This window comes from Barbus barbus (assembly GCF_936440315.1).
Source record: "Barbus barbus genome assembly, chromosome: 20".
NCBI classification, from domain to species: domain Eukaryota; kingdom Metazoa; phylum Chordata; class Actinopteri; order Cypriniformes; family Cyprinidae; genus Barbus; species Barbus barbus.
In genome coordinates, this window is record NC_136748.1 from 28,583,419 (window position 1) to 28,607,781 (window position 24,363).

A 24,363-nucleotide genomic window follows, 5' to 3' on the forward strand; every position below is an offset into this window, starting at 1 on the left:
GCATCCATATTTGTCCATGCCCATGTTGATTAGAGTATTAAAAACTTGAAGTATTCATTTAAGGTACATTTAGAACTTAAAATGTGCGATTAATCACGTTAACTCATGACAATCATGCGATTAATCACGATTAAATATTTTAATCGATTGATAGCCCTACTTAATTTATTTGCGTATTTTTCTTTTTATTCATGTATTAATTAATTCATATTTTTTTTCTTTTTATTAATTAGTTTATATATATATTCATTCATTAATTTTATGTATTAATTAAATTATTATTTATTTATTTACTTATTCATTTTATTTCATTCCGTCCTTTCCTCATTCATTCTGTTCTTTTCATTCATTAATTTCTTTTCATTAATTCATTCATAATTTTTTTTTGTATATTTATTAATGCATTTGCTTATTTTTCTGTTTACTTATGTATACATTCATTAATTTATGCATTATTCATTCATTTATTTTTCATGTTTTAATTAATTTATTTAGCTTATAGTTTTTAGTTGTTCAGAAGTCAACCCGTTACGCTGAGCATCTCTCTAGAGTAACCAAGTCTAATGAGAACCCACAAAGCATCCCCGACACTCTCTCAGTTTCAGCTCAGACCCGTTTCCTCTGCTCAGACGTTATCTATCTCTCCGCAGACGTGAGGAGCGAGGGGAACGGCACACATCAATAATCACTCACTTCTCTTCATTAGGCGCTGGCAGCAGAAGCTGTGATTTGCGGGTGGCATGTGTTTGTGATTTGGGAAGCCTCCGGGGATAGCGGGGTTCATGTGTTCTCCTGCACTCAGACCCAGGTGCTTCTCAGCAACTTTTACCTCAAATGAAAGTGTCCTGCCAGTTTCTTTCGGCCTTGGGTTTATTAGGATGAATGATCTGTGTTCTTGTTCAATCAGACCTCAATGCAGGAGTCACAGATTGCGCCAATTCTGCTGCTTTGCGTTTTCTAGAGCATGTTGAATTAAATCGAATCAAATTGAGTCTGCAGAATCGAATCTAATAATACAGAATATACCATTTTCTGACCAAACATCTTTGCACCTTTTTTTTTCATCATCTTCTACATTATTAAACTTATTTGATTAATAATCATTTAAAAGAGAGATTAATTTGTTAATTTACTATAGTGGCTGTTTATTTTTCTAAAAAAAACATCTATACAAATTATCTACATAGATTTTTGAAATAAGACATTTCTGTTCACTAATACTGATCAAATACAAATCAATGTAACAGTAATATTGTGAAATATTTTTATTATTTAAAATAACTGCTTTCTGTGTCAATATACTGTATAATTTATTTTTTATGTGCATTGCAATGCTTAATTTGTGTAATGCTAAAATTCTGTTTAATGCTAAAATTCAGCTTTGCGTGACAGAAATGAATTATGTTTTAAAATATATTCAAATGGAAAACTGTTATTTTAAATCATAATAATTTTCCTGTATTTTTGATCAAATAGCCTTGGTGAGTAGAAGAGTCTTCATTCAAAAACATTATAACAAATCTTACTGATACTTCAAAAGTATATTGATGACCGTTTTCTATAGTTATTAAGCTTGTTTGATAGCTCATAAATGATGTAAATTAGCATCTGAGAGAATAATTAATCCCATTTATGTCTGTTTGACCTATGCTACTATGCCACTATGTCCACTGTGAATATTTCAGAAACGTGCTCCTCGATCATACATGAAATGGCTGTATTTGTTTGGACGAAGTCAAATAAGCGGTGGGTAATAAGTGTTGAAGGTCTCAATAACGCTTGCCAATGCATTGAACAAAATAACAAACTGAGCTTTCACTTACGGCTGGAGCTGCCACAACTGTTTATTTTAGCAGACAGTGTCTGCCAGTAACTTTACAGATTTTTAAACGCACATTCAGAGCTTTTGTGTCCTTTGACGGGTAGAAACAGAGCTGTGTGTGTGTGTGTGTGCTCATAAAGAAGCAGTCAGTGAGGTTTAATGTTCATTTAAGACAAAAGATGAAAGTTCACCTCCATTGGTCACACTAGACTTTGTGCTCCATTCATATGCATGCAAATCTAAGCCTATGCATACAGTAGATGTTTAGTCTTTCTCTGTGTACCAAAGTTTGAGTTTAGTGACTTTGTGGCGCCAAAAAGACATTTGACCAGTAGTCAATCTAAATGTCACACATACTAATAACATGAGCCTCAGAGCTGCATGATTTGCATTGTTACTGGAAAGTTGAGTAGATAGTATGTTGACATTCTTTTTATCGTATTTTACATTTTTTGTTGTTTATTTAAACAAAACACAGAAGCCCAAGAGCATGACATCATATCATAACAATTATTATTATTACTACTACTACTAAAATATAATTAAAAATATTACTAATAATAATTTTAGCCCATTTATTTCTGTAATTAGATGGGTTTTCTGAGAGAAACTGTATGTTTATTATGGAAAAAAAGGAAGCTAAGACTAAACTTTATCTGCAAAGTAGAATAATGTGCGCTGGTGAATCGTTTACATTTGTTTTGTCTTCCTGTTGATTTTAAAGTGTGACCCTTTGCGTTTTTGGCATGTGTTTTATAATCTGGATTTTCTCATTGCAGTAATTCAGAGCTCAGAATACTCACTAATGTCTGTCCCTCATATCAAACTTCACGTCTGTTTCTCCGTCTACCCACTGCCTGAAAATAGCCCAGGTCCAGCTCAACCCCACCCTATCACTATAAACGCCTCTGAGCCTGGAAAACTCCACCACACACACACACACACACACACACATGCTCCAAATACAGCTCAAAGCGGAAAAATCCTGGATAAAGTGTTAAGGAACGGTCCGGAGAAGGACTAAAAGGTTTCTAAGGCCGAAATTAGATACACAGGAAATATTCACATTTTCCGGTTTATACTGTAGCTAAACACTGTCTTTTTTCTCATTCGCTGTCTTTTAAGTGACCCACAATATTTAGATGCTTTCCTTGTGCTGTGATCTCACACGAAAACCACCCAACGCTGAAGTCATTGATGAAAATCACAGATACTGCTCAAACTGTCAAGGCTTTCACTGGTTGGTAGTCAAAATCTAGATGAATCTATACACATTTCTCATGAGTGAGTCTCAGTACATGTCTGGATTGCATTTCACCCTGAAAAACATATTTTTAGCATAAACAAAATTAGCCATTTCAGACCATTAAGTTTTTTTTTACAGTGTGACAAATTATCTGCCAAATTCTTATTACTGTAATGTGAAAACAATAAAAGTAAGTAATTTCTGCATGATGAATATTTTTTTATATTATTTTAAAATATTTATTATTATTATTATTATCAATAATAGTTTGTATTTTATTATTTAAAAATAAATTGCATTTTGCATTAACAAAATTAGTGCTATTTTTAACCACTTTTCCTCCTCCAAATTCTCATTACTGTACTGCAAAACAAATTGAAGTAATTAGATTACACGTTGACTAAATATTTTAATAATAATAATCATACAGTTATAATAACAGTTCTTATTAGTTTAAAAGAAGAAATTTATTTTGCATCACACAATTACTGAATTAGTTTTTTGTACCAAGACTTTTTACAATGTGACAATTACTGTATTACTGTAATGCAAAAATAATATATTATTTAAATAAATTGTAATTAATTTTATTAATTTTAATTAAATTATATTATTTGCTCATGACGACTATTTTTTTTCTATTTTAATATTTTAAATATTATTTTATTGCATAATTTTGTAATTATATTTTAATTATTATTTTTAGTCATTTATGTTTTATGATTTTATTAAATGATTATATTATTTATTAAGTATTTATTAAATATATGCTCATTTTTGTAGTTTTCTGGCGAATAAGACTTGGGTTAACTTGAGTCAGTGGTCTGGACATCTAAAAAGGTTTATTATTTTTTGTTTTGTAGTAGTTTCCTGGATACGCGGATGTTTTCTCTCAGGTGAGGCGCTCAGACTGCGTGACAGTGTTTAAGGACGGCACGATACAGTCTAGAAACTTCCATCCTCCATCCTCCGTTTCTCCTTTCCTCTCCCTAAAGAATTGCCTCATTGACTTGATTCAGTGCTTTGGTTTGGATAACAGTAGTAGCTGATTGAATGGGGATAAAGCAAGACATACGCTAGCGCTGTGAAATAAAAATATTATCCTTAAACCCTGCCCACGTTAGTGAAGGCAGTGTGTGCGGCCCGAGGGCCGAGTACATGCAACAAAGAAAGCACAAAATGTTTTCATATAAAACACATCATACTTTGGTTACAACCCTAATTAGATTTCACCAGCCGTCTGCTGAATCAATTCACAATCATAATCGTGTCGGTTAACCATGTAACAATAACTTTGGGATTTTGTGATGTTTAAAATTTAGAATCATTACATGTAAACCTGATGCCACCACGAAGTGAGTAAAGCCGAGTAGTTCTGGTGTTTTAGTCACCAAGCATCACAAACAAGGTTTAGTGATTTGTAGATGTCCAGACCACTGAAAAAAAAAAAAATTAATAACAATTATTATTTTGATAATATTAATATTATAATATCATATTAGTATTATATGAATATTAAATATAAAAATATTATATTATCAATTGTATTTAATTATTAAATAAAATTATGCAAATATTATTCTACAAGTTATATAGTATAATATATATGTATATAAAAATGTATTTACCATTATTATTATTATTATTACATAATATTATAAATTATAATAATATAAATTATTATTACTACAAATTATATATTTTATATACAATATATGAATTAATATATAAACAGTATACTTTATATTTTTATTTATACTATTATTATTATTAATATTTTAGTAGAAAATATTATAATTAAAATCTGTCTGTCTGTCTATTTGTCTATCTGTCTAACCGTGTGTGTGTGTGTGTGTGTGTATACACGCATGCATGTGTGTGTGTGTGTGTGTGTGTGTATACACGCATGTATGTGTGTGTGTGTGTGTGTGTGTATACACGCATGCATGTGTGTGTGTGTAAAATATGCAATATTTAAACAATATATTTTATGTAATTTAGATTTTATTATTATATTATTTATTAAAAATATATCTAAAATAATACATGTGTACAACATACAATTTAGCAGCAGCAGCATTAAGTTTACTAAATAAATGCATTTATGTCTAAATAACATGTAATCAGTAGCTTGTGTCCTAGTTGACGTCAAGCAAAAGGGAAAGTCATTCCGGAGATGGAGCAACTTAATGCGCTTTAATGAAAGATTATGAAGACTTTTTTTCCCTGTAGAATAATGTGCAAGTGATGAATCTTTCAAATTAAGACCAGGAATGTGTATTGAGAATGTAAACTGGTTGATGTTCATTTTAAGTATAATTTTTTCTTCAAACTCCTCCTAGCTAGTCGCGCTTGCTCTCTGCTGCCGTACTGTATGATGCTGGTCGTCTGGCCCCGGGTCTCTGTGGAAGAGATGTTTACTGTAAGCATCTCTGATCTCTGCACTGTATTTAAACACTGATTGTTTTCTGGAATCAGGTCTGTCAAATCAATGTGTTTACATCAGTCACATTGCTCTCTCTGTTTCTAAGCAAATACGGGCAGCTGGCGAGATGGAAAGAGGCGGAGGAGGCCGTCAGCGCACCGCAGGCGCGTAAACAGCGCAACCCAGCATCTCTATACAAACATTCAGCTTATTTTTGCAAACGGATGATGATGCCGTCTGCCCGCTTAGATGTTCGAAAGAGAAAGGATACGATTCTTATCGTGACGCTGAGCTCTCTTCAGCTGGTCAAAGTCAAAAGAAGAGTGACGATTCATTCAAATCCAGCAGCATGATTGTGGACCTTATTTAATATTAGCATTTCTATAAACGTTATCAAACTGTAAAAGCTTGAAGATAAGCTAAATTGTGTAATAAGTAATGTACAGGACCCTGACATGAGACTTGTATCAATCTGAGCAGGTTTATTTTGGAATAATGATTGGAATAATGATCAGAATTTTATTTCATAATTGTATTATATTTTTAAGGCTCTATGTTGTCTTACTAGTGTCCTGGTCTGAGCTGAAATACTAAACGATTGGAATAAATTACAGTATTTTATTTGTGATTATTTTATTTTATTATTTTTAAGGCTCTATGTTGCAAATGGTCTTGCAAAATGCCCTGATCTGAGCTGAAATTCTAAACAAGTGGACTAAATTACACTTTTTATATTATTTTATTTACATTTCATTTGTTATTTTATTTTATCTGAGCTGAAATGCTTTGTAACTAAACAAGTGGAATAAATTACAACACTGGAGTAAATTATGGTTTTTCCTCTGGGAGGCGTTTGGATTAAAATGCATTTAGGTGAAAGAAGTAGAAAAAACCAGGAACGCAATAAAAGTTAATTGAAGACGGTTACGGTTGAGATCTCCAATAACCAGACGCATGGAGCCAGAGTTTGAGCACTATGCGATTCCATGAGCGCTTTGTATCTTTGAACCATATGAAGTAAATAAAATTGCAATTAGGCTCTAGATTTAGTATTTTCTCTTTTAATTGCCAGGGTTAAATACCCTCATACTTAATGGATGGTAAGTATAATTTAACACTGCGTAGTTTGAAGAGGGGAATCAATAAGCCATATATATATAAAAACCAATGAATCTTCGAAAATGAAAACTCTTTTAGACATAACTTGTAGTTTTCGACCAGAATTATGTCACTTCTTGAAGAAAATGGCAGATTTTTTTCCCTAATGAAATGTGTAAATCATGTGAAATGCAGTTTGGAGCCAGACTTGTTGCTTGATGAAGCCTCTTCCATCGAAAGTGTTGAGCTCCTCATGGAAGTCCCATCTTCTCCTCTTTTAAAGGCGAGAGTCTGTGGCCGTGCGGTGGTTTGCGCTACTATTGGATGAAACCGCTGTCGATATTAAGCACACTGCGATGTGGGAAGCTTTGGCAGCTGCAGTGTGGGAAAAACTGTGAATAAAGGCCTTCAGATTTAGTAAATAGCTCTTGCGTTGGATACTCAAGCCCTCTGTAATGAATGTCAGCTATTGCTGTGAATGGCTGATGCCTTTTTATTACCCAACCGAGGGCTTAACTGTGTGTTAATTGCCATTTTATGAACATTTGCTTGCTGTGATGGCATTAACAGAGAATCCATTTTAGATTATTTGTCTAAACTAAAATAAGGGTTGTGGGATCAACATGGTGGTTGGGAAACATGTCGGTCAGGAGCGTAAACACACTGCTTGTGTATGTGTCTCGCAGGTTTGCTCTCGGTGACGCTTGCAGACCGCTGCACGAGACCGCCGCCCTGGTGGAGGACATAGTGCACACCCAGCTCATCAACCTCGTAAGTCAGAAAAAATACATGTGCTTGCACAAGGTCAGAGATTTTGGGCTGGCTTATAAATAGTTGGCAAAAATATTTCTGATGTGAATTTTCACTGCTTAATAGTCTTGATTAGCCTATGTCATCAGAGACAGAGAAAGTTTTTTTATTTCATTTATTTTATTCTGTTTTTTTTTTTTTAAGAATTTGTGAAAAAAATCCTTAAAATAACATAAACAATTTTGTACAATTAAAACAATTAAGATAACCTTTAATAATTATTGTCTAGTATTAATATTTGCTGTATTTTATTTTATTATTTTTTTGGAATAATGTATTGTATGATCTTTTAAAGAGAAAAAATTGTGCCCAATAATGCCATTAAAGTGAATATTATTGTCAAATATAAAGTTTACCTTGCTACGTTTTATTTTTTTTGTTTTGTTTAAATTTTGTATTTTGAATTTATGAAAAAATTTTTTTAAAATAAGATGGTGCACATTATTTTAAATACAAAAATTGTGCACTATACAGTCTTTAAGTCAGTTTTTCCTGTTGCATTTTATTTTATTTATTTATTTTATTTTGTTTAATTTTTTTTATTTTAATCAATTAATGAAAACTTTCTTTTTGTTTAGATTAATGTAGTGAATTTTAAAGAACAAAAAAATTGCAAACGAATGTCATTAAAGTGGTGTTTAATATTACTGTCTAATATTAATTTTCCCTGCTGCATGACCTTGTTTATGTCAGCAGAAAAATGTTTAAGAGAAGGGGGGGGAAATGTTTTTTTTTTTTATTATTATATTATTTATTATTTATCTTTTATTACATTATTTTGGTTGATTTATAAAAACTTTTTTTCTATATATAATGTGTGTTATTTTAAAAATGTGCACAATAAGACCATTAAAGTGACCAAAGAAAGTGAATTTATTTAGAGTTCACATTCTTAATTTCAATATTAAGTGTATAGTTGATCATAATAGCTCATGGCTGCATGTAATTATTATTCATTATATTAATGGCAATAATAATGGTTCAGCACAGGGGACTTGGGTTCAAGTGTATGTGCTGATAAGAGTTTAAGGTATCTCTCATGACACCCTGGTGCACATGTACAGCTCGAGACATTTGCATCTGGAAAAGGGTTTTCGTGCAATCTGTAATTAAGTATAAATAGCATCATCAGAGGCGGCTCAAACGGGAACACCACCTACTTCAAATGCTTCCTCGGCTTTTCCAGTCTTCTGAAACGGATCTCATTGAGTCCGACCGCTGCAATGAGATATGAGGATTGTGCCGAGTTAAGTAAATAACTGCGCTTACGAAGCCAGTTGCTTTCACTGCTGGGATAAACAGCGTTCCTCCCCGGCTTACACCTTGTCATGCCGTTACCACAAGCAAAACACTGACTGTACCGGAGCAGAATTCCCCTGAACGGAGCCCAGCTAATATCACCGGGAAGCGGCCTGCGCTTTACTGGCACGCTGACTACAGATGTAATTGCTTTTGCTTAAAGGGCGCCTGGAGTTTGGAAACTGGCTGGGAGAATTATCTCTCAGAGGTCACGAAGCAAACTCTGACGCGCTGCGGTGGATTTAACCTTTCACCCTGGAGCTGCAATAAAGGAGTAAAGCAGCTCTTAACATTCATTGTTTTGACCTTTAGCCCGGCGAATCTGAGAGCTCTTAAATCAGGCGAGCCGGCCGCCTGCATTTATTTTACACGCTCCGATTCGGTGTGGTGTTTTTTTTATTTCTCCTCTCAGAGCCAAACCCTCACAGTGGCTGAATCTGTCATATAGAAGCAGAATATGCATGTGAACGCAAGCCGAATCAAACTAAATATTTGCGTAGCGCTGGCTCGCTCTCGGCAACAAAAGATTTCAGACCCTGTTATTACTGGGATGTCAAAATCAAGCCGCTTTTCTTTGACATGGCTCTGGGGTCTTGCAGTTTACGGAGCCACGTTTTATTGTGAAGATCAATGGGGTCTGTTTAAAGTTCTGACGCCCCTCATCTGTTCCCCGGCCTGCGGAAGAAAGCAGCTGCGCCCAGACGAAACGTCCCACCACCAGATGATCAGGCTCTTGCTTTATGTATTTATGTTGACATCTGCACGTCCTTGTTTTGCATATATTTATATAAAATTAGATATTCATATTTTATACATAAAATAATAAATATTTTATTTATGTTATACTATAGAATTATTATTGTATGTCTTTGTTTAAATAATAGAGAAATAAACATTTAAATATAAAATATTTTATATAAAATAAACAATCAAATAACAATAAATAATATAAAATAAAAATAAATAATATTTATCTATATGAAATAATACATCTTTTAGAAATATTATACTATAAACTAAATAAATAATAAAAAAAATTATACAAAATATGAATAAAAAGAGGGTTCATTATCTATATTTGGCTCACTTCTATATGCACGTGTGTATGTATATGTTTATCAAATAATTGATTATAAATTAATTAAATAATATTATAACATATTGTATAAAAGTATAGAATGTGTATTAACAGGTAAAAAAAAAAAAAGATGATAAAAGTTTATTAAGACCTGATTAACTTGGGGTCCCTATTTCATTTGCAAGTCACGACCAGCTGCCAATCAACATATGCTGGCTGTTACCTTTTACTGAAAAATATGGATGTTGGATAAGGTCGGTTTCCATTTAATTAGTACTGAATTCTTCTAGCTGTAAGGCTAATATCATATTCTGATATTGCCATATTAGGTGAGGGTTCAACTGGTGTCTGTAGTGCTTCTGAAAAGAAGGTAAATATTGATTTCCAAAGCACATCTTTATTTTCTGACACTGGCTCCAGGCAGATTTATAGATGCATACGTTTCCAATCAGATCTGTGAGAGGCTGTGCGTATTATAAATCAAGTTATTAAAATCTATCGTGCCGTCATGTAAAACTAACATAACTGATGTGGACATATAACAGCATGACATACATTGTAATGCATGTAATTTACAGCACATTTTCAGTGTAATAAACTCAAGAAAGCATTGCGTGATGTTTCAGATGGCCAGCTGTCCAGCTTTGAAGGACGTCTCCATGCATATCTGCTTTTCAGCACCTTGTAATGTCCTCGAAGTGGCCGATCTCCTTGTGTTTTTCTTCATTTGGCAATTGCAGAATGACAGTCTGGTTGGCATTCCGACAGTATTTTGGTGTTTATTTTCGCAGGGCTATAAATAACCCACTCGTCTCAGCAGTGAGCACTAAACAGGGCATGATGGCGATAACCTTTCATTAATTTCGTGTTTCCTCCCTCGTGGATTTATTATTGTTCGGAGAGGCCAGGTGTAGTGCCGCTCGGACTGTAATTGTGAGCGAGCTACTTAGCCGAAGACCGCAGCGGTAATAAACCAAATTGCACAATAAATCCTTCCCAGATGGCCTGCAAAACATTTCACGCCGCTCTGTCAGTGTGTGTGTGTGTGGTGTGTGTGACAGAAGACATGGATGAAGTTACATTTTTACACCTCACATACTCTCTTGGGTGTTTGTCACTTAGTGCCTCATGATTTATGGTGTCTCTGGTCAGTTTGCCATCTGAAGTGTTAGAAAACATTGTTTATTAGTGTATGTGCATATGTGTGTGTATATATACAGTATATATATATATATATATATATATATATATATATATATATGGGCAATGCATGCACGTGGAATGCATGCATATTGCTTTGGATAAAAGTGTCTGCCAAATGCATATAATGTAAACATCCTGTAATTAATGTAATTTTGCCCCACAGTATTTATGCATTAAAGCATGCATAAATCATCTTCTTCTGTGCATTACATTCTAGCAGGAAAAAGATAATTTCTCCTCTAAATCTGTGGTTCTTTACTGGTTCATCATAGGTTGGTTCTGGTAGCATGAAAAATAGAAAATAATCTAATGCAATGAACTATAATCATGTATAAAATACCTAAGCTTTCAGAAAGGAGGATGCAACTCTTCTCGTATCTTTTGCTGATGATGTCATAGGAAAAAGCGATGCTAAATGAAAATAATCAAATGCAACTAACCATATAATCACGTATAAATATAATCTACGTTTATATAAGCAAAGAGGAAGCGCTTCTCATATCTTTTAATGATGTTATATGCTGTGTGATTCAACTCTCAAACCAAATTTGCTTTGTGCAATCAATATTGGCTGGTGAACTTAAAACCATTAAAATGCAGTTTTGTATAAAAACAGTTTAGGTACAGATTTGATCTAATCTAAAACCCAAAACCAGATGCTGATCAAAAGCAGCATCTGAAGTGTTTGACCTCTAGCAGCTTGAGTTGGAGCAGAACGTGGTCTGAGTGTCTGTGACTCAGCAGAATCCATTGGCTTGTTGCTGAGTCACAGCCTCATGCCTGTGTGTGCTGGTTTCTGTGAACAGAAAGGATGGCAGTCGAGATCCAGTCATTAAGTGAACGCAGATCATCCAGGTCTTCTCTAAAGCACTTTGAGGGATTGTACAGTGACAGTCAGTCAGGAACGATGTCTCTCCATTGTGTGCCATACAGCAGATGTTTATGGGATCCTTACAGTGACCTCTAGTGCTCGCCATCATGCTGTATGTAAGATACTGTTGTTTTACCTCTAAAACAGCTGCATTGATCATGTTCTGTAGTTGTTTTTTAAAGTATGAATATGACTGTCATAGTTTAAAGGGATAGTTGCCAAACAGTTGCTGGTAGCCATTGACTTCCATGATATTTTTAGTTTTTCCAAACTATAGAAGTCAATGGCTACTGGCAACTGTTTGGTTACCAACATTCTTCAGATTATTTTCTTTGAAACAACTTGAGGGCGAGTAAATGATGACAACATTTTAATTTTTGGGTGAACTATCCCTTTATAGACACATTTCCTAAGGGAGACTTTAATAAATGTGTTCAGGTCAAACTCAGACACTTTATTAACCCTTTGGTGTTGTTCGCATGGCACTCAAACATTACCAGTTTTTTAAATTTTCAATGAAATAAATGTACTATATTTTAGTTTCATGATGCTTTTTATATATATACCATATACTGAAAATGAAAGTTCCAACTTTTAACTGTGGTAGATCTTGCCTTAAGTTTGGTCTCTTTTTAAAGAAGACACTTCACTGTAAATTTTCAAAAAGTTGTTTCAACTTAAAATAATTTGTTCCCCCGCTGACTTAAAATTTTTAGTTTAGTCAACTTGAAATTTTAAGTTACTCAATGTTAATTTAAGGGACAACTGGAATATTTTAGTTGACAACTATAAAAAGTTAAAACAACTATTTTTTTACAGTGTTGGCAGATTATTGCTGAAGTGAAAAAAGCTTATGTATTATTGTGAAAAATGTACAGAAATACTATTTTAATATTTTATATGAAATATATATTTTGCAAAATGTATTTTACGCTAAAACTGCCTAAAAAGTAGAAGCCAAAAATCTAAATGAGTTGTGTTCCATATTTGTGGTTGATATCTCAAAAAATGAGCTTTCAGTAAGATTTTTTTTGGTGCAGTACCAAAGGTTTCCATTAGGTGCAATTCACTTCTTATTCCTCTCCAATGCTGTCATTTTTGACCGTGAACAATACAAGTGTGACTCTTTTTTAGGCTCATTTAACCTTTTTGAATCATGTCCATAATTGTTTTTGTGTGTGTTCACATTTCACATGGCAAGTGCCAAAATCTTTACCAAGTTTCGTACCATTCTGATGAAGTAAAAAATTTAACGCAAAATTATTTGGTCAAAAATGACCGAACACCAGAGGGTTAATTAAGATAAAAGTGATCAGAAGATAATTAGGATGGTTTTATTTCCGTTGAATTTCCTGCTAAAGACTGTTTAGTATAGACTGATGATGCAGTTTTATTCGTATAGGTTGTGTAATCTGCGTGGGAAATGGTTAATCCAGCGTCAGCTTCCTTTAACCGGAATGACTAGTTGCAGAATAAGTGAACATGCCTGTGAAAAGCCTTGACGTTTCTCCTGACATGTGAAACAGAGTTCACTCTGCGTTTTCCTGTAGCACCAGGTGCAGATGTTGGCAGGCGCTGTTTTCGTAGGCCTTTATTCCCCAGGAGTTTCTCTGATTCTAGTCTTTCTATCAGTCTCCGGGGTCTTGTCTTTTGCAACGACAGCAATTTTGCTCTCAAACCCCTTCAGTACGGACCACCATTGTAAATTTGATTAGTGCATGTGAAAATCGCCCAGGTCTGTGCTTATAATGAATACATTTATGAGTCCAGTGTACAAATCAGTTTAATGACCAGTAGCCAGCTGGTGAAGTCAAGTTCAGAGATTTATTCTGGTCTCTCAGACGAGGGAAATATTTTCCCCCTGATGTTCCTGTAGGTACTTTAGAAGACGTTTTGACGTTCATGTGGGTAACACCTCATTTCATACCTTTTCAACATATCTGTGTGACTCCACATCCAGGTCATATTTCACACCAAAATATATTCTTTTGCATGGAGAAATTTAAGTTTTATGCATGTGCTATATATGTATTACTTTTTAAATGATAATATTAATTACTTTTAAAACATATGTAATTGCTAATTACTTTCAAGGCTGATTCTTATTGTATTCTGTTTATTATAAAACAAAATATTTTTTTATTTTTTTATATTAAATTCAGAAATTAAGGAATAATAATCAAATAATAATCAAATAATAAATAATTAAATATATAATTAAATAATACAAAATAATACAATTTAATATATGTAATATCTTTACGATGAATACAATTAATATCATTGATTAATATTATTAAATAAAAAAATATTTTATAAATTGAATTAATTGACTATCACTGGATTATGTTTATCCAAAATAATGTATTATTTAAAACATTTTTTTTAAATAATAATAATAACAACAGTAATCATTTATTATATTAATTATATTTAAATATTGTGTATATTAAATTTGTTTTTATATTAATTATATTCAAATATTAAGGAGATAATAGTAACATGAATTAGTGGGGAAATGTGCTTAATTTTCTGCATATTAAGCAAAATATGTAATTTTTTTGTTTTTTTGGAGGGGTGAAATATGGTCGGTGAGATTCATCCGTTTATTCAGGAAGGCTTTAAATGAAGACAGAAAGTCTACCGGTCAGTTTGCTCTTTTTAAAATAAAATGAATGTTTTTTTCTATCAAATTGCAATGCTGTCTACAGTACATCACCATCTACTTCAGTGAGACTTTGTTTCTTTTCAGGTAAGAAGCGGACATGAGAGGTCCAGAAACTGATCTAGATCAGTGTGTTCTGCCAGAAAACCCTCCGCGAGCTAAACTTACCCAGAGCTGTTTTTATTTTCACAATTCTGTTTGCCTAGTTACCATTTTTATTGCATTTGTTGACACTGTTTGCTTTGCGGACTCTGCCGTCTGCCTCCGTGATAGGTGGTCTGTGTTAATAAAGAGTCAGATATATTTAACCGCTCGCTTCTCTTTAGCCGTTCAGAATCGGTTCCAGCGCTTGGGCTGCTTTTAATGTAAGAGATGTCCATTCATCCGCACACAGTCTGGTTAGAAGCCGTCTGCCAGAGCCAGACTCAGCCCCGTCCCGAAGCCCAGACGCCTGCAGTGCAGTGAGGGAATGCCGGCCGGATGTTTGGGGTTGGGATGTGGAAGTACGGCTGCCATCTCCAGTCCAGGTGCTCATTCTGACATATGTCAGAAGCGTTCGGTGCCCGAGTCAATTAGCTTCTCTGCTGTCGAGCAGGGAGGACAAATTGGCAAAGTGTTTTGTTTAAATAAATGGCCTTGGTGGAGTTTTTCCAGGGGGAGCGAGGCTTGGAGGAATGTGTGGCCTCATCGTTCTTAGAAATAAGTCGTTGCAGCATAGTCTGTTGACAACACGTTTACTTATTCACACCGTCGAAAAACCCAAAAATCAGACCTCCCGGCTGCGCCCAGATTGTGTCATGTGGTATATTTATTGAGTTTCAGTCTGTCGTGATGTGGTTTGTATACAGTAAGTTCACATTCTGTGTGATGAAGCTTGTTTAATGTCATTTGGGACCAGAGAAGAGCTCAAACCCTGAATCCTAAAGGGACAGTTCACATCAAAACTTTTATCATCCTTTACTCACCCTAAAGTTGTTCCAAACCTGTATGTTGAAGACAAAAGAAAAGATTTTCAAAAATGTTGCCGGTAGCCATTGACTTCCATATACTGTGGAAGTCAATGGCTGTCGTCAACTGTTTGGTTACCAACATTCTTCAGAACATCATCTTTTGTGTTCAACAGTATAAGAAACTCATACATGTTTGGAACAACCTGAGGAAGCATAAATGTGACCATGGACCACAAAACCAGTCATAAGGGTCAATTTTATGAAACTGAGATTTATACATCCTCAGAAAGCTGAATAAATAATCTTTCCATTGATGTATGGTTTGTTATGATAGGGCAGTATTTAGCTGGGATACAACTATTAGAAAATCTGGAATCTGAGGGTGCAGAAAAATCTAAATATTGAGAAAATCGTCTTTAAAGTTGTTCAAATGAAGTTCTTAGCAATGCATATTACTAATCAAAAATTAAGTTTTGATATATTTATGGTAGGAAATTCACAAAATATCTTTATGTAACATGATCTTTACTTAATATCCTAATGATTTTTGGCAAAAAAAACCTATAATTTTGTCCCATACAATGTATTATTGGCTATTGCTACAAATACACCCGTGCTACTTGTGGCTGGTTTTGTGGCACAGGGTCACAAATAATGACAACATTTTTATTTTTGGGTGAACTGTTCCTTTAAGGATTGAACTTTGGTACAAAAATGGTCAGGTTTTCACCTGCTGGATGTTAAAATGTGGCGTAAAATCCCACAGACGTACACTGAAGGACCCGAGTCGTATCTAAAGACCTGAAACTGTTTTTGATGCAAATGGGAAACACTTATCGAACTGCCCGTCTTACTGGGACTCTGAGTTTCAGCAAACATTGATAAGGTCCGCTGCCAAACATCACCATTAAACCGCAGAACACAAGCAAAACATTCTGTCTTGTCGAGCCGGGCGAGTTTGTGTTCTGGCGATAACGCCGCTGCGTTAGTGTTTTTCACTAATTGTTTTTGACTAATGTTTTTCCTCTGATTTCTCGTTGTTATGAAGCAGAACAGACGCTTTCTTGGAAACCAGCATTTAAGGGTTGTTTGGATGATTAGGAGAATCACACAAAAACATGTCCAAGTCACGGACACAAAGAAAGAAATACGAAATTTTATTTTGAGTAAATAAATGACACCTTTTTAGGACTATTTTGTGGGCCATTTACCAGGGTTATAACTACAGCTAAAACTAAAGCCATTAAAATCTATTTTCATTACTTGAAACAAAGGACATTTTTAATAAACTGAAATAAAATAAAATATAAAAACTTATTTTATTTCAGCTTGTTGCCAAGCCATTTTTATTTTAGTTTATCTTAAATTACTTAATTAAATATAAACAAGCTAAAAAAAACTAATAAATAAAAATGAATAAAAACTATATAAATTATGAAAAACTAAAATAAATAAATAAAATTGAAAGAATGCAACAAAATTACTAAAACTTAAAGTGAAAACAGAAAAATAAAATAGAATTTAAAGTAACAATAAAATGTAAAATAATAATTTAAAGTAACAAACTATAATAGTACATCAATGATACTAATATAACATTGCTGTTTACTGTAATAAGTATAATATAATTTTTGTTTGCATTGAGATATATATATATATATATATATATATATATATATACAGTTACAAAAAAACATTTTTCTCATGTCTTTTATTTTTATATATATATATATATATATATATATATATATATATATATATATATATATATATATTAGTAAAAAAAATAAAAATGTTGTATGAGTTGTTAAATAAAATATTTAACTACACATATGAAACTCTTTAAATCTTTTACAATTTAATACACACACACATACATATTACATAATTTAATTGCTTTTTTCACATTTTATTTTCTCTTGGGCTTTTTATGAATTTGGGTAAATTTGTGCTTGCTTGTCAAATTTTTCATTAAGCAAAATTACTTCATTTATTTAACCCTTTTCACTTTGGAAACTATGACCCAGGTGTGTTCTTGACAGGTTTTTTGTGATTATCCACATCACTGACTTTTTAAAACATTGCAGCGAGCTCTGCGGCGTAAGCAGCGTCCCTCAGGTTTGTGCTGAGAGTGTAATGATGTTGTTCAGCCTTCACATTAGATTTTCAGGTGATGTGATCAAGCCGCCAGTGAGGTTTCCCGCTTAAGTAACGTGAAATCTGCCTGTCTGAGTTCTGAAAGTATCGCCGCTTGTATTTTGTTGTCTTTCAAAGGAAATGTTGTAATTGATCTTTACAAGGACGCTGTGAGTGGAATTCTCCCGCTCTTCCTGTTACCTTTTCCAGTGTAATCAAATAATGGATGTCGTTTCAGAGCGCCGCTGTAGCAGAGGAGAGGAAATGATCTTCAGCAGCCTTGTTTATTTGACTTCTGCTGTTCTATTGCATGAAAGCTCTGCCTTTTCCTCCGGCACTGTAACGTGACATGAAGCAGAGACCCTCCGAGGCCAGCGTCGCCTGAAAATGTGTTGTAATTAAAACTGATTCGTCTAATTAAGGAACAAGACCTGTGTGCTTTCCTCAGGCCAGGAATCTGTCTCTGGAGTCGCTGGCACTGAACTCAGTCGTGTTGAGCTCTTTCAGTCTCTGCTCTCATATGCAAACGTGTGCATGATGCATCATATTTCTGGACTGGTCTTAATTTGCTCACCTTCACGTCGTTCCAAATGCATGTAGCTTTTTGTTTTGAAACACAAAAGATGTTTTGCAGAATATCTGAGCTCCTGTTTATTGGGGCTGTTTGTTATTGTTAACTAAAACCATAAATTTGTATTTTCATACTTGAAACTAAATGAATCTCATTTTCTTGTAGTTTAACTATAAGTACTAAAATAACTAAAACTAGTAAAAAAAAAAAAAAAATTTTTTTTGGAGACCAACATTGAAGAGTTGTTTTGATGATTGGATAAATCACATGAAAACATATCCAGATCACACTTCACACCAAATTAAAAGAAAAAGTAAATAAAATAAACCTGTTTTAAGACTATTCATTAGTATGATATAATATATGATGTGATATTATATCATTTTTAATGATATATTTATTGATTTTTATTATTTTTATAATTAATTTATAGGCACATACAAAATAATAAATGGCAAAAACACAATAATGAAAAAATAAAAATAAAATGAGAACTGAAAATATATATAAAAAATTAAATATAAAAGCATCTATAAAATTAAAATGTAATTCCAAATATAATATATGCAAAATATAAATAAACCAAAAATAACTTAATATAAACTAAAATACATGATGATATTAAAATAACACTGCTATATCCTGATACAACATCATTTTATTATTTGTAAAATGTCTATATAAATATTAAAATACTATATATTATATTATTTAGATCTAATAAATAGTATGATAATATATATTATTATATATATATTTTTTCTTTGTGACATTTTCTTGGCTTTTAAGCACATTTCCCCCTCATATTCGCATTACTGCAATTCATTGATGCATTTTTTGTAACTTTCGATTTTCATTTATTTTCATTATTGTAATACAATAATAACAACTTAAGTTTTGCTTCTGGTCGTACAGACATGAGGGTGAGGTAATAATGCCAGAACATTTGACTTTGTTCACAAAACAATATTAATGCACTCTTTTTAAGCGTTTCTTTAAAAGAAACCAAGGAGGGTTTTTCCTGAGGCCAGCTGTCAATCAAACCATCGTCAGCCCCTCCCTCCATGTCTGTGTTTACATTTCAGATTCGGTCTCCTGTTTTCTTTTTCTTCTTTTTTTCAGAGAAACCATAAACGATAAAATAGAGATGGGTAAAAACACCCTCAATCTTATGAATACCGCTGCAGTATGATAACTCAGGCATCTCAGAAATGGTAAAACAGTCCTTCGCCGCTGCAGTAAACTGTCAACAGCCTCACTGGAAAAAGACCACAGAGATCCCAGTGTTCATGAGTGAATGGAATAACGGCCCGACTTCATTTAGCTTTGATCAACCTGTAAAATTAGAGCAATTACTAAAATTAATCTGATATTTTGCAGAAGACAGTTTTGCGAGCCAGGGATTGCAAATGGTACGGAAAAACCTTCCTTAAGCCTGAAAAGAGCCATACTGTGAGACTTTTAAGGGATCATGGGGGTTTTCCTCTTTTGGGCCAAAATCAATCAAAAGTTGTCCTTAAAATGGGTTTATATGCATTTAACCCTCATGTTGTGTTCTGGTCATCTTGACCTGAGAGTCACATTGGACAAACAGGGTTATATATATACATGTATGTATATAACTTTTGTACTTTTTGGGGATTTTTTCCCCCCACCTTGTTACTCTTGTGGTGTTTTGGTGAAAAAATTGTGTATAAATTTCTTGTGCTATATTATTACCAAAACTGGAATATTATATTACATTATATTATAGGCCTTATTAATTTGAGTTTAAGCACATTGAGTGAACATTGGCAAAATTATCCACAAATAACTGATTTTAAATCTATCATACTCTTGGTTTTCTAGTGCAGATAAAGTCGATTAAGTCATAAAATCGTTAATGTATCATTGTATATCAGAAAACTATATATAATTCCTCAGGAAAGTGGTTCTGGTTTCCGAGGATGATGGGAATTTTGGCTGGGATCTGTGCGGAAAGTGAGGGATGAGATTGTGCATACTTACAGCCATTTTTGTCTATTAAAAACCATTCCTCAGTGAAACGGTGGGACAGACATGGCAGCCGGTATGTCGACCTTGGTGTGATGCCAGGCCAGAGCGATCTATATTAAAGTCTTGTGGCGCAGCGGTAAAAGCTCCCCCTGTGTGTGCATGTGTGGGGTCCGTCCCACTCGCACACTCACAAGAACGTTCCTGAGCAAATATATTTATGACCAGCAAATGTTTACAGATGCCGAGAATTGCTTGTGTGTATTCCAGGACTCAAGGTGGATTAAGTTTGTGCCTCTTCATGAAGAATATCATCTTTTTCTTTTTTGGACGAGTTGTAGTCGGTTCTGTGAGATTAATTGGCCCCGCAGTCGAGGATATTTCAAGGGCCCTTCAGTGGTTTTACCAACAAGAGCTCTTTATTGAGGATCACATGCTGATAGGTTTCTATTTTTTCCAGTGCATTTTCAGTGTAAATTTATAATGAAAACATCAAAAAAAAGTGTTAAGGTGCACGAGTTGATATTTTTAGGACTATTTTTTCATTGTTAATTTATTTTAATGACAATTACACAAAATTATTGCTGTACACAATGCAATGTTTTACTTTGACAACTGTTTTTCCTCTCCTTTCTCATCATGAAGTAAGACAGTTAAAGGTTTTACAAACATTTTTTTTCCTATATACCGTTAATGAAAACATTTAGTACGTTAAACCTGCTTAAATGATGATTTAAAGCAGTCAAGAGTTTTGAATTGATTCATATAAATACCTTATTTATTTGTTCATTCATTCATTCAAATTAAAAGAAAGAAATAAGAAATTATATTTTGAGTAAATTGAAATATGCCTTTTCAAAGCCTTTTTATTTGAGCTATCAATAACTAAAACTAAAACCATTAAAAAATGCATTACTTGAAGCAAAATAAATTTGAACTGAAATAACAAAAAAAAAAGTTTAAATAGATTTTAAAAATATTTATCTTAACTGATTCACATATATTAATTAAACTTACAATGTTTTACTTTATTTATTCAAATTAAAAGAAAGAAATAATCAATTATATTTTGAGTAAATAAAACCTTTTTTGACTGTTTATTAGGGCTATTTTCCAGAGTTATTATTGTTAACTAAAACCAAAACAATAAAAAAAAAACATTTTCATTACTTGAAATAAACAATATTTTTATTTATAATAAAATATATAGATTTTTTTTTTGTGTGTGTGTGTGTGTGTGTGTGTGTGATTCAGATTAATCTCAAGTTTATTATATTGCCGTAAAAAATTAGTAACTGTAATATATTTATTAAAATCACAAAATATCATAAAATTAGTTTGTGCTGATTACAGTGTTATAAGACTTTAGCCATTTATATGTTTATAAACAACTGAAAAAAGCACAAATGTCAGGGCATGTCAAAACTTCTCCAGGGCCCCAAAACACCCTCAGACCCCAGAGGGTTAAATGCAGAAGGTCTTAATGGTATTTTCAGATATTTTTATATTCCTAATGTAATCTTTTATTTTTTGGTTATTACATGAAGGTATTTGCTTTACATTGTTCAGACTGTATTTTGTTAGAGCATCCTCAATATGAAATCATCTTTGAACTGAAAACCAGCTCTACAAGTAATCAAAGCTTGCTCTTTTTGTGTGTTTGTTGTTATATACGCCACAGATCATTAGTTGCGGTTTACTTCAGTTCAGTGCAGTATATTTATATAGCACTTTTCACATTCACGTCCAAAGCAGTTTTACAAAGAATAGTTTTGTTGAACTCGATCCTCTTTTTTTTACCCTTTTGTAAGGACGGGTTTAAAAATATCAGTAAGTTAACACTACAGTCCCTCCATGAGATTTGCCATAATTCTAGAGCGTTCATGGGATATGTTGATTTACATAAGAACAGCTATCATTTCCACCATGATGGATGAGCTGTTTTTCCTCTTTTGGCAACAAAGTGAAATTATAGCACTTCACCAGACATTTTTCATTGCAGCTTTTTTGTCCAGCTTAAAGATTTAGTTGCATATGATTTAGACATTCCTCTGTAAACCTCTCATGCACCGGCTGATAAAAAGGCCGATTATGTCTTTACATTAAACCAGGACACATAAAACATAGAAGTAATTAATCCTATTTGTAGGCTGTTTGTCTTGTTTTCATCTCCAGAGCAGCATCACGTGGTATTTTGCTGTGCCTGGTTCATTTGTATCTGTTGTTTTGATGCATTTCTCTCTGTTTGCATTGCACTCAAGGACAGTTTTGAGCAGAAATAGCAAAGATAGACGTTGACTTGAAGACTTGAAGCTCACGTCACACCAAAGTGACTCAAGTCCTGCTTTAAAAATGAAACCGTTTATCGGTTTGCTCAAGGTCTTCATGCTGCAGATGCAGTGCGTCAGTGACTTACAAAGCGCTGATTTTAAAAACATCTTTGGGTTGATGTTACCAAGCGCTGATTGTTACATACTCCCGCTTTCTTTGCTGATTGAATTGCCTTCCTTTCTTTCTTTCTTTGCTCCTGCAGCTCCATCAGGCCGCTGAGGTGGCCCTCCTGAGAGGGGCCAGGGCCATTTCACCAGAGGATATCATCTTTCTAATGAGGAAAGACAAGGTAAAAGCACACCAATATGAGACATTACCGCAACATAAATCATTAGCCTTCATATTTATGGACTACCGCTTTGGTTATCGAGTTGTTTTATTGCTTTTGTAGTTCTGTTGCTTTTCGCTCACTGGTTAAAACCAAGAATCAGGGCTAGGTGATGTAATAAAACAGTCTTTTGAGCTTTTTGATGATTTTACATGATATTTACAGTATGTGATTTCAGTGAAGAGGGTAAGTAGATGAAATAAACGTCTATAAAAATAATCAATCAATAAAACAAAGGTTTTTCACACATTTTCCCCTAATTATTTTGAAACAGTTCTTTGAAATGGACAACTTACCACCAAAATGACTCATACTTACCACCTCTCTCTCTCTCTCTCTCTCTCTCTCTATATATATATATATACAGGTGCTGGTCATAAAATTAGAATATCATGAAAAAGTTGATTTATTTCAGTAATACCATTCAAAAAGTGAAACTTGTATATTAGATTCATTCATTACACACAGACTGATATATTTCAAATGTTTATTTCCTTTAATTTTAATGATTATAACTGACAACAAATGAAAGTCCCAAATTCAGGATCTCAGAAAATTAGAATATCAATTAAGACCAATGCAAAAAAAAAGATGTTTAGAAATGTTGGCCAACTGAAAAGTATGAGCATGAAAAGTATGAGGATGTACAGCACTCAATATTTAGTTGGGGCTCCTTTGGCCTGGATTACTGCAGCAATGCGGCGTGGCATGGAGTCGATCAGTCTGTGGCACTGCTCAGGTGTTATGAGAGCCCATGTTGCTCTGATAGTGGCCTTCAGCTCTTCTGAATTGTTGGGTCTGGCGTATTGCATCTTCCTCTTCACAATACCCCATAGGTTTTCTATGGGGATAAGGTCAGGCGAGTTTGCTGGCCAATCAAGAACAGGGATACCATGGTCCTTAAACCAGGTACTGGTTCAGTATAAGTGCATAACTTTGGACCACTCAGCAACAGTCCAGTCAAGACGCTTCTGACGCTGTCTCTTGTTCAAGAGTGGCTTGACACAAGGAATGCGACAGCTGAAACCCATGTCTTGCATACGTCTGTGCGTGGTGCTTCTTGAAGCACTGACTCCAGCTGCAGTCCACTCTTTGTGAATCTCCCCCACATTTTTGAATGGGTTTTGTTTTTTACAATCCTCTCCAGGGTGAGGTTATCCCTATTGCTTGTACACTTGTCTCTTGTATCTTGTCCTTCCCTTCGCCTCTCTATTAATGTGCTTGGACACAGAGCTCTGTGAACAGCCAGCCTCTTTAGCAATGACCTTTTGTGTCTTGCCCTCCTTGTGCAAGGTGTCAATGGTCGTCTTTTGGACAACTGTCAAGTCAGCAGTCTTCCCCATGATTGTGTAGCCTACAGAACTAGACTGAGAGACCATTTAAAGGCTTTTGCAGGTGTTTTGAGTTAATTAGCTGATTAGAGTGTGGCACCAAGTGTCTTCAATATTGACCATTTTCACAATATTCTAATTTTCTGGAATACTGAATTTGGGACTTTCATTAGTTGTCAGTTATAATCATCAAAATTAAAGGAAATA

The 24,363-nt window shown here is 33.8% G+C and overlaps 1 protein-coding gene across 3 annotated transcripts in view; it reads left to right on the top strand.

Annotated features, from left to right (window-relative positions):
* LOC306886581 (transcription initiation protein SPT3 homolog) overlaps nt 1–24,363 on the top strand; it is a 115,147-nt gene that overhangs the window by 52,814 nt on the left and 37,970 nt on the right. For all 3 annotated transcript variants that reach the window (XM_079443795.1, XM_079443797.1, XM_079443796.1), the window contains exons 3-4: nt 7,278–7,362; nt 22,700–22,786. In XM_079443795.1, the coding sequence (XP_079299921.1) occupies nt 7,278–7,362; nt 22,700–22,786 (172 nt within the window). The remainder of the gene's footprint in view (nt 1–7,277; nt 7,363–22,699; nt 22,787–24,363) is intronic.